The sequence below is a fragment of the Lynx rufus genome, unplaced genomic scaffold (assembly GCF_022079265.1).
Source record: "Lynx rufus isolate CCGP_SWC_20201006 ecotype Redwood Valley unplaced genomic scaffold, mLynRuf1.p SCAF_19, whole genome shotgun sequence".
NCBI classification, from domain to species: Eukaryota; Metazoa; Chordata; class Mammalia; order Carnivora; family Felidae; genus Lynx; species Lynx rufus.
The window spans coordinates 13621068-13633083 of NW_025814833.1; the positions used below are offsets into that span (position 1 = coordinate 13621068).

General features: G+C 41.5%; 1 protein-coding gene and 1 non-coding gene across 4 annotated transcripts in view; both read left to right on the forward strand.

The window, feature by feature from the left end:
* Window positions 1-12016, forward strand: part of DOCK11 (dedicator of cytokinesis 11) — a 199123-nt gene that overhangs the window by 139876 nt on the left and 47231 nt on the right. For all 3 annotated transcript variants that reach the window (XM_047081861.1, XM_047081863.1, XM_047081862.1), the window contains 5 exons: window positions 949-1015; window positions 2836-2883; window positions 4619-4761; window positions 6118-6233; window positions 8781-8918. In XM_047081861.1, coding sequence (XP_046937817.1) covers window positions 949-1015; window positions 2836-2883; window positions 4619-4761; window positions 6118-6233; window positions 8781-8918 — 512 coding nt within the window. The remainder of the gene's footprint in view (window positions 1-948; window positions 1016-2835; window positions 2884-4618; window positions 4762-6117; window positions 6234-8780; window positions 8919-12016) is intronic.
* On the forward strand, window positions 1726-1798 carry TRNAQ-CUG (transfer RNA glutamine (anticodon CUG)). Its single transcript has one exon. It is a non-coding gene; the product is annotated as a tRNA-Gln (tRNA).

Sequence of the window (12016 nt, forward strand, 5' to 3'; positions counted from 1 at the left end):
GAAACAGTTTGATATATGTGCGTGGACCTATGGTTAAAAGATAAACAGCATATTTTTAAGAGTTTATTTGAGCAGAAGTTGACTAGAATCAGGTAGCATTCAATCTAGCAGATAAAATTCCTGAGGAACTATACAAAATGAAAGCCTTTTATAGGCGAAAGGGAGCTGGAACAAGAAAGTTTACACAAGGAAAGAAAATGGGTTGCTTATTGCAAAGTCACTTTTTTTTTTAGGGGATGCTAGGGCTCCATCAGGCAGATTGCCTTACTAGTGCTGACCAGATGATTCCTAATTGACCAGTTTAAGACTCCATTCCTGGGAGAGCCCAAACTGTTATTGTCTTGGTTTGGTGATGTGGGGCTTAGCATAAGCAACTCCATTTTCAGCCTGTTGTTTTTTTTTTTTTAACTGTGTGTGTGTGTGTGTGTGTGTGTGTGTGTATTTACATATTACCAGGACTTCAGAGTTTATAATGCAAAGACAAAGAGGAAGAAAAAAATCTCTCTCCCAAAGCTTAAAGTTCTCAAACTTTTTGGTTCACAGAGCCCTCTGAGTAGCAGGCAAAGGTATTTGACCTTCCCTTGGAGAAAATACACATAAGTACACCCCGTTGCATAAAATCTGAAGAAGTCCATTAAAAACCCTAGCTCTGTTTCCCTTCCTCTGTCTCAGGAATGATATGAAGATGAGTATCGGCTGTACAGAAGAATATTTACAAAGCAAATAAAAATAATCGTTAGAAGAGTTACAGATGAAGCAATACATTTGGGATTATTTCAAACAAATACAGTGTGTGCATTGGGCAATGAGATGGGAGGGAAGGCTCTAGATGAAACAGCTGGCTGTGGGTGGATGGTTGTTGAAGCTACGTTGTTGGTACTTTGGGGTGCACTGTACTCATTGCTCTACTGATTTCAAGATCCACCACCTTATTTATTTCATTTTCAGATACTCTCTTAACTTACTGGAATAAAGTATCTCCTCAGGAGCTCATAAACATTCTCATACTTCTAGAGTAAGTCCTGTTCATTTATTTTCATAAATTTTCTCCTTATTCGGGGGATAAAATAATAACCTTTGTTTCCCAACAGCTTAATTGCTAATAATGTAGGAAATACGCGACTCTTTTGGCAACATCAAAGCTAGCAATACAGGCTCTTCACACAGATAGGAGAAAACATGGCGGTGGAATGCTTACGCCACCATAGAAATTAGCTAAGAGATAGACCGTCTTTCAGCCCAGCAGCAGTCTTTCTGCGATCTGGAAGAGTAGAGATGGCCTCAGCTGTCCGAAAGCATTCATTTGGAGTAGATGCTGGCTTAAGGGAGCAGCTTCAGTGACTGGAATTTGGAATTTGTACTCTTCGGTAGAGCTGAGTAATTCTACCAATGTCAGAACCGTGTGTGTATGTATATATACGTATATGTATGTACATATGTTATGTTATATATATTACATGTATATATTCATATACGTATGTGTTATGTTGTGTATTATATGTATATATACATACATGTGTATATATCGTATCATATATATTATATGTATATATGTATATAATGCATTTCCATTCCAAAGCTGTTGGGGGAAAATTCAGTCTTGCTTCCTAGTTCAAGGTGGGAAGTTGCCCTAGATTGTTTGCTGAGCTATTTGTACATCCTTACTCAACGCTAAAAGAAAAATTAGAATGAATCAGAAGAAATTTTCAAATAGCACACAGGGGCACCTGGCTGGCCCAGTCGGTACAGCATGCGACTCTGGATCTCAGGGTCGTGGGTTCGAGCCCCACGCTGGGCGTAGAGCTTACTTTAAAAATAAATAAGTAGCGCACATAAGTGATGTTTTTATGTGCATGTCTTTCAAAACAAAGAGAGGATAATCCATGCACGTTTATTAAAGGCTTTCAAAATTTTGCAGAAGATGTCAGCAAACAAAATGGTAGTTAAGGTTTTTGAAAAAACTATACTGGGGCACCTGGGTGGCTCAGTCGCTTAAGCGTCCGACTCTTGATTTCAGCTCGGGTCATGATCTCACAGTTTGTGAGGTCGAGCCCTGCGTTGGGCTCTCGCTCCCAAGCTGTCAGCGTGGAGCCTGCTTGGGATTCTCTCTCTCTCCCTCTCTCTCTGCCTCTCCCCTGCTCGGGCGTGCTGTCTCTCTCTCTCTCTCTCTCTCAAGATAAATAAACGTTAAAAAAAAAAACGATACTGAAACATTTACTAATGAAAATACATGATGTTGGGGGTTTGCTTTCAGAAAAATACAGGAAGTAGGGAGAGTGGGGGGAGAGCAGGGACACTTCCAGAGTAGAGGTTAAACAAGAATGGCCATAAGTTAATAACCGTTGGAGCTGGTGGGTGCTGGGTATGTGCGAGTTCAGTATGCTGTCCTCCCAACTTACGTATGTGTTTGAGATTTTAAATAATAGAAAGTATTCTAGTGTCATTATAAAAATATACCACTTGCTCCAATTTTTAGGGCGTAAGAAGCTTCTCCTTAGGTATTAATGGCTATGCCAGAGATCTTTGCTATGAAACGTTAACAGAGCACAATGTAGAATCATCACTTACATTGACAGGTTTTTTAAATGTCGTTAGAATTGTATGTGGAGGCATGGAGCTTTTTGGTGCTAATTTAGTTGTAGCAAATAAATCTAGAAAGATACGGTATCACAAGCCCACAAGTAGTTATGTGTACATGTCTGTATACCAAAACATATTATTGTAATATGGTTTAAATGGGCCACTCTTTGTAACACCCGGGTTTTCAGCTATGATGTCTTAAAATGTAAAGCGTGGTAGTATCTTACTAACGTGCTATTTTTTTTTTCCTTCTAGAGTATGTCTGTTTCACTTTAGATATATGGGGAAAAGAAACATAGCAAGGTAATTCCCACTGCAATTTCCACTTTTTTCCTTCTATTCCAACAGAGGGCAGTCTTGATCATACCATGTAAAACCTAGATTGTTCATTTTGAGTTCACATGAAAGTGCCCATGATGTATGGAATATATCTCAACTCAAAGTGTAAATTAAACTAATGCGGACTGATACATTTTTTAAGTTTTCCAAAGGGTAGTGGTTAGCCCGATATGCAGAGTTTCTGTTCTAATTCCTAGAACAGATGCTTGTCTTTTCTGGAAGAGGTGAGACGGGGCTTAGATCCAGGAGAAGGCAGGAAATCATGAAGTGGGAACAGCTGTAAGATCTGTACTTATAGCAACAACCTGTTAATATTGACTTCGGCTACTAAGGTACATAGAAATCCCCAACAGTGATTGGGACGTGCATTCTATGTTAGTTATTTTCTTCTTTTTGTTACCTAAGTCTTAATGAGATAAATACTTTAGAAAATGTTTGAGGGACCCTAAGGAAAAGATTACTTATTCCAATAAGATGCATTTTAGAGGTAGAGTTAAGAAGCTCAAACAGAGTTCTTTTTTTAAAAAAATTCACATTCCATGGCACTTCCAAAAACTACAGAGGCACTTTGGATGGAGTTTATTGCTAACTTTCGGGAACATCCTAATAGTAGGTAATTCAGGTGACAGTTTCCACTGTCTTTCCTGGTAACTTGGAGCTGGCGTGGTAACTACCACCATGAGCTTTCACCTCTAAGCTTCTGCCAATTCTCACAGTTTACTAGAGGACAGTCAAACTCCTTTTCTTTCTTAGTTCCCCTATGACCCAGCTGTAGTTGGTGTTTTGTTTTTTTTTTTAACGGAATCTTAAAACTGAAGGAAAACAAAAATTGGCACATCCATCAATAGACATGTTTACAGAGTAAAAATTTCTGATCCAGATTGAACTCCAGTCCAGAAACAGAGTAGATTGGCCTTCATTCTCGCACACCTAACCCCAGGAACTCTCCCCACCGCATTTCAATTCTGAGTATCCCCTCTCACTGTTTTCTCGGACTTCTGCCCTTCCTCACCTTTTGGGAAAAGACGGAATCTTACTGCAGTGTTGCCCACTTGACTCTGAGGTTTCTGAGAAGGAGGGAAGTAAGAAACTTTTTTTCTAAGTGCTTTAATTATATGCTCATAGTAAAAGCTCTTTTAAATACACTTCAAGGGGTACCTGGCTGGCTCAGTCTGTAGAGCATGTGACTCTTGATCTCAGGATTGTGAGTTCGAGCCCCACGTGGGGTATAGCAATTACTTAAAAATAAGATCTTTAAGGGGCGCCTGGGTGGCGCAGTCGGTTAAGCGTCCGACTTCAGCCAGGTCACGATCTCGCGGTCCGTGAGTTCGAGCCCCGCGTCGGGCTCTGGGCTGATGGCTCAGAGCCTGGAGCCTGTTTCCGATTCTGTGTCTCCCTCTCTCTCTGCCCCTCCCCCGTTCATGCTCTGTCTCTCTCTGTCCCAAAAATGAATAAACTTTGAAAAAAAAAATTAAAAAAAAAATAAGATCTTTAAAAAATAAAATAAATAAATACACATTAAAACTCCATACAGTTTCCAGTGATGATGCCTCATTTAAGCCAAGTAATAGTTGATAGAATATTGAACATAGTACACTGTTTATGTGGAAACCAAATCAGTTGTTAGTTTAAAAAAAAAATCGAACAATGAGATCTATTATTAGAGTACTCCCTTTCCTAACTTTAAAATTTATTTTAGGGTGCATGATGCCTGGCTGTCAAAGCACTTTGGGATAGACCGAAAATCACAAACCATGCCAGCCCTTCGAAACAGATCAGGAGTAATGCAGGCCCGGCTTCAGCATCTTAGTAGCCTGGAAAGTTCATTTACACTTAATCACAGTAAGTAGAAACGTGGGTAGGATACCCGTTTGAAATACACATGTAATGCGATTTAACCTTACAGCAATTCTAGCTTAAGACTGGAAATGACTTTACGTTCGTGGATATATTTGCATACCTCTGTGATTATGTACAATCCTTTCATCATACCTGGATATCTAATAAAATATTGCATGGATTTCCAGCGATTTTAGGTAATGGTGAAAAACCACCATTAGTTCAGTATTAAAGAAATGAGCTTTTTCCCACTGAATTGCTGTTCTCATCATATTATTTTACACTGGATATCCTTCATTCCTATTGTTAAACTTCAGTGCAAATAGTGGCATCTTTTTTTTTTTAAGGATTTTTTTTAAGTTTATTTATTTATTTTGAGAGAGAGAGAGAGCATGAGCAGGGGAGGGGCAGAGAGAAAGGGAGAGAAGGAGAATCCCCAGCAGGCTTTGCACCATCAGCCTGGAAAATGGCATCTTAATATAATAGTATATGTAATATCTGTTTAGTATATAGAATGTCTGTTCATTCAGTGATTTTTAAGGGATTACACATACTGAGCTGACTGCAGAAATCAAAGAACTGTAAATACTATTTTGACAAAGGTATATTTCACACGTGTTGGAATGTTGACGAGGAGAATCCGACCAGGAGAGAAATGTTGCCCCATCTGGGGAAGCCGGAGGGTTCTGTAAATAGAAGTGATCCTCTGAAGAGCAAATATTAATAAAAAGTCAGAGAGAAAACTTTCATTTCCATACAGTCCTCTGGAGGTCACAGAAAAGGAAGCCAGCAACGCTGGCTTCGTAATAAGGACTAATAATAAAAACAAATATCCTGAGCAGATGGAACCTGAGCTAATAATAGACTCAAGACCTTTAAAAAAAAAATGCAAGTTTTACAGCCTTCAGCTTTGCTCTCATCGCTTGTAAAAATATAATGGACCTACTTCCGTTGGCCCAGATGCTTTGTTTTCCTTCTGATTTAGAAACAACGGTAGGAGGCTGTATGTGATGTAGCTGATTGTCTATTTCTCATTTTTGCGCACATAATTTCCTGTGTCATTCCTAGTTACATCACCGCAGTTCATCACTGAAATCTTGTCTCCGAAGAAGGGGGCACGCAATTCGGTGTTGCAGAGCTCTGGATACAGAGTTGAAGTTAGAATTGGCAGAGTTGACGAAGCAGGAGCGTATTTGATTAAGGGATAGATACAGCAAGACTCGTTAGGTCTGCAGGCGTCAAGAGCGTCTTTTCTTCTCGCTTGTCTCTCTCTGAGTCTTCGGGGGGAGCAAGAAGCATTCAAAACTGGCACGCGCGTCTCTGCGTTGGGCAGGTTTCATTTACTTTTTTTAATCTTAGGTTCTGCGACCACCGAAGCGGATATTTTCCATCAGGCCCTTCTTGAAGGCAACACTGCTACCGAAGTGTCCCTGACAGTACTAGATACCGTCTCGTTTTTCACCCAGTGCTTCAAGGTAAAAATGAAAAGTTAGAATTCAGTTGGTGTCATTGCAAAGAAAACAATATGCGAAGTAATTAGTCAGAGGAAGCAGAGTGCAGTGAAAAAGCCCCGAAGGAACAGTCTGGAAACTCGCGTGACAGACCTTGTTTGCCCGGCTCCTGCGTGACCTTGGGAATTCACAGAGAGTCACTTTCCCCTGGCCGTAGAGGGAGGGGTTGGGGCTGATTTGCCCTTCAGCTTCCTTCTGCCGCTTAGATTCTGCTGTTTGATTTTTGTGTGTTTCACAACCGCTTTCCATCACACTTTTATGAAGAACGCGTCCAGTCATTTTTAGCTCGGCTTGGGATCGAGTCGGTTTGCCCAAATACCCAGCACGGTGAGGTGCTCTGCCAGGGCTAGGTGATGTCCAGGCAGGCTGGCTGGCTTCCCTAGCCAGGCGCCTTGTGCTTTTTCTCAGATGTCCGCCTCTCAATACAAATCGTCGTTACTGGGATTTTACAAAAGGAGAAGGTAAAAAGCAGTGATCTTGCAGGGTTGTGGAGGGAGTAAAATGAGATAATGACTAGGAGAGTGCTTTGAAGAGTAAAAATGACCTAACTGTAACATAATGTAACTTTAGCGGGAGAACTCAAAATTGAAAAATCTTGCCTGCTTTCCCCTGAGTTACACAGACCGATTCTTTTCTCCCCTCTTCTCTCTGTAATTCAGTTCATTGCTTCAGCCCTCCAGATTGATTATGGAAGCCTGGCCTGGGCTTTTCAGGTCAGGGATTATGATCCTTGAAAATGGAATGATTATGATCCTTGAAAATGGAATTAGATACTAATAAGACGTAGGCTACAGAATTTCTTTATCAAGGATTAGGTTTGTTCTGATTTAAAATGCAGATACTTCTTATTTGACAAACATGTCTTGGCCCAGAGGTCAGGCACCATCTTAAGCACTTTACAACTATTAACTTACTTTTTTATTGTGGGGCCGGGGGCGGGAAAGGGGAGTGATTGCAAATGAGATCCAGGGTGGGGTTTTTTTTGAGGTGATGAGAACGCACTAAAATTGGATCGTGACGGTTGAACAGCCCTGTAAATTTCCTAAAACTAAGTAAGTCATGTATGTAAGATAGGTCAGTTTTATGGGGCATAAACTGTAACCCAGTAAACTCAAACATACAAACACGAACCCGCTTTTACTCCTTAGAATAGCTCTATGATGTAGACAGTTATTATTCCCCTTTTAATGTTTATTTTTGAGACAGGGAGAGACAGAGCATGAACGGGGGAGGGTCAGAGAGAGGGAGACACAGAATCTGAAGCAGGCTCCAGGCTCTGAGCGGTCAGCACAGAGCCGGACGCGGGGCTCGAACTCACGGACCGCGAGATCATGACCTGAGCGGAAGTCGGACGCTCAACCGCCTGAGCCACCCAGGCGCCCCATTATTCCCGTTTTAAAATGAGGAAACTGGGGCTCACGGGGAAAGTGATGTCGCCTAGCTGATCAGTGGCAGACTCAGGATTCAGATCCAGGCCAGTCCTCACAAGAATCCATGCTTCTAACCACTACACCCTGTCTCAAAGTAGTGCACTAAGGAAAGAACCAGAAAAGTCTTATTAATTCAGGGATTCTGGCTCCTGATGTCACCATCAGTTAGCTCTGTCACCATTTGGTTTATTATTTTGTGTTTTTTGTTGTTACTTCGGGTCAGATTGTAACTCCCTAATTCGTTTCTTCAGGGATGGTCGGCCTAGAGAAGTCAGCCAATGCTTTAAAAAAAAAAAAAAGAAAAAAAGGTTCACAAACCCGTAGCTACTGCTCTACAGTTTGTTGTTTCTTTTATGCCTCTGTTTGCGAGGAGTAAACATTTTACAGAGTCTGTTCAGTTGTCGTGCCCCTTATGATCTCTCTTCCTGAGAGGTTTGTCCCCAGTAGCCAAATACATTTTCTACTAAACATACTTTTAAAAGTAAATTAGATAATAGACTTTTAAAATAGAAATGATATTGTCCGTAATTCTTACATTATTTAGTCTTCCCCGAAGAAATACAAAGCCTGGTTGCCTTGTGTCCATTTTTAATTTACTGATTTCTTCATTGAGAAGCAGTATGGTTAATATTGCGTAATATTAAGAGGTTAAGAGGGGCGCCTGGCTATTTCATTCTGTGGAGCACGCAACTCTTGACCTCGAGGTTGTGGGTTCAAGCCCCACGTTGGGTGTAGAGATGACTTAAAAAGAATAAAATCTTTGAAAAAAAAATATTAACATGTTCACAGAAAATATTCTTCCCGTACTAGTTCTGTATTTGCGGTGCTACATTGGAAAAATCATTTTTTTCATCTGTTTGAAATGGCGGAATTAAGTGTAAACGTGGTTTGTGTGGTATTTTAGGATTTCCAACTTGAAAGACAGCACAAATGTCTCTAAGTTGTATTAAGCTTTTTCTTTTTCTGAAACTTTCAAGCAGTGGCTTGATAAACAGGTGTAAGTAAAGTTGGCTCTCTCATTGGGGGACGGGCAGCATAAACTATTTCTGCAAAATGTACTTTCGTTGTTGTTGTTTTGCAGAGTCAGCTTTTAAATAATGATGGCCACAACCCATTAATGAAAAAAGTATTTGATATCCACCTGGCTTTTCTTAAAAATGGACAGTCTGAAGTGTCACTGAAACATGTTTTTGCCTCACTGCGAGCTTTCATCAGTAAGGTAAGGAGAAAAGCTTTGTAGCTGCTGGCGGGCTCCATCTGCCGCATGAAAGAAAGAGGGCAACGGTGATCGTTGCAATGACATCTACAAGCCTCAGATAATGAAGCTATGAAGTACAGAATAGCGAAATACACAAAGAAGACCCACCCAAAACCCCTTACCATCTGAACGTGCTTTTTGCTTTTTTGTTTTAATTTAAATTTTAATTAATTTATTTCAAAACTTTTTTTAATGTTTACTTATTTCTGAGAGAGAGCCACAGTGCGAGCAGGGGAGGGGAAGGGAGAGAGGGAGACACAGAATCCGAAGCAGGCTCCAGGCTCCGAGCTGTCAGCAAAGAGCCTGCGCGGGGCTCGAACCTGAACCCACAAACCGCGAGGTCATGACCTGAGCCGAAGATGGACGCTTGACCAACTGAGCCACCCAGGTACCCCTATTTATTTTTTTTTGAGAGAGAAACCGTGTGTGCCCATGCACGTGTGGGGGAAGCGCAGAGGGACAGAGAGAGAGGGAGAGAATCTTAAGCAGGCTCCACACTGGGCACGGATCCCGGCGCGGGGCTCCATTTCAAAACTGCGAGACCATGAGCTGAGCCCAAAATCAAGATCAGATGCTTAACCGACTAAGCCGCCCAGGCGCCCCCATGCTTTTTGCGTTTTATTTCACCTTGTCATTCCTTCCCGTTTTCAGCAGGCCCCTTTGAAAAGTATTGTTTTCAAATTACCAACTTTGCCAGTGTTTCTTCCGGTTTGCTTCTTTTGAAACTATTCTCGAGACGCTGAGGATCTAGAAGTTCTCAGTGCACTTACGTCCAAGCACGCGGAAAGGAGAGACCAAGTTTTATAGCCCCAGGGTCTCGCATGATATCCTGCAAACGGTCGGCACTCAGTATGCGTTCAGATGAATGAATTCTGCCTTTCCGTGCTAATTGTGTCTGCGGGCTTTACGTTTTCAGGCTGCTTACCTCATCTCAACAAAAACCTCAGACCAGGCTTTTAGGAATAAATACGACGGAATGAGTTAGCAAAAAATTGATTTCTTGTCTGTTTTTGGTAGCTTGTAAACATAATCCAAAGCATCATAAACCAGGATGGAGTTAAAATTATGGAAAGGCACAGCCTAGGCTTCCACTCTGGTATGTAAAACTCCAACAAGACCAAGAAATTCAATTAGTTGATTTGTGTAGTGGAACAGCTAAGCATGGAAAACTTTTTTTTGCCATCATTCTTTGTATGGAAGCTTATTGCGTTTGGTTGATGGAGAACTTAGGTGGATTTGAAGGTTGTTTTTTAATTGCCACTCCTTAATATAATTTTTGAATAAAGAAGTATCTGGAGAATTGAGGTCAACAGAAGCACATTATAAGGAATTAAGGGGAAAAAAAAAAAAAGGAATTAAGGGGAGAAAAAAAAAAGAAAGAAACTAAGGGGAAGAGATTCAGAAATATTTCATTGACCAAACAGTTACTGGATAGGTACTTACTGGTGTTGGATACTTTGTCAGGGCTTGGATACTAAGTGTCAGGATACTGGGATACTTGGATACTAAGTCTAAGGGCTTATTGTCCAGTAGAGAGAAACACACACACACACACACACACACACACACACGAATGAATACCATTAGAATAAAAGAAGTCTATATAGGGAACCGAGGGCTGGCTGGAGGAGGAGAAATGTTCTAATTTGGCGGAAGTTTCCCCGTAGCAGTAGCGATAGAACTTAGTATGGACTGAGCAAGAGAGGAGACTGAAGAGGTAAATGGGGACCAGATGGTTATGTACTCATCCTAGGGACTAGACTTCCTCTTTTAGGCATCGGGAAGCATGGGACCAACACAAAAAGATTTGTGTTAAGAGCAGATCGGTGCCAATGGAGAAAAACTCTCTCAAAAGTAGTGTGGACGGTGGATTGGTGGCAGTACTAAATAAAGGTGGGAAGAAGACTTACTACAATAAGCTAGGAAAGAGATGAGGACCTAAATTAAGGCAGAGATGGAGAGTCAGAGGCAGACATAAAACATGGGAAGGAAATGGAATTGATAGGATTTGGTCATCAGCTCACCGATGGGATGGTGGAGTAGGGTGGGTGATGTGAAACATAGAGAAAAAACTACATTTGGGGTAAAAGCTCATGAGTTCTGTTTTGTTTTAGGCCATCCAGTTAGAGCTGTTAGGACTGGCAGTTGGATATATGGATCTTTGCTCTGGAGAGTGATCTGGGTTAGAGAGCTAGACTTGGAGTCGTCTGTCTGTCCATCCGTCCATCCATCCATCCATCCATCCATCCATCCTGTATTTACCAAACACCTCTCGGTCTGGCACTGTACTAGGTACTAGAGATACAGTGGTGGAGATACAAAAGAAACATAGTCTCTGCTCTCATGAAGCTTTTAGTCTAGTGAAATAAACAAGTAAATTAACTGGTAATTATAAGTTCTAGGAAGGAACCGAAGGTGCTAAGATAGAGAATAAGGATTTGTGGGAGATCCCTTACTTTAGATAGGCTTATCCCTTTTAAAATGAGACCTGAAATACAAAAAGGGGCCAGCTGTTTGAAAAGCTCAAGGAAGAACACTCTAGGGAGAAGGACATGCATAGGCAAAGGCCCAGAAGCTCTGGGAACTGAAAGGCCCAGTTTCACTGGAACATAGTGAACTAGGGAGATCAGCAGCATAAGAGTGGTAATTAAAGCCATGGGAGTGGTTTAATTTCCCCTGGAGAACATGTAGAGGAAGAACCCTCCCCCACCCCCAGCACCCCCCCAGCCCCCCCCCCCCCACAAAGGTCAAGAGCAGTACATGGGAGAAAAACAACATGGAAGGGGCTGGAAAAGAACTCAATGGAGATGAGAGGGGAACAGTCACAGAAGCAGGAAGAAAGGCAAAAAAGAAGGATATCCTGGAAGCCAAAGGAGAAAAAAGTTTCAACGTTATTATGAGGTATGGAGCCGTCTAATAAGGTAAGGAGGAAGGGAAATCCATTGGGATTGGCAGTTAGGAGGTCATTGATGATTTTGGCCATTGCCCACTCAAAGAAGTGTGATGGAGGTAGAAACTAATGATAGGGGATTAATTACACTACTCCCATGCCCTCCCTT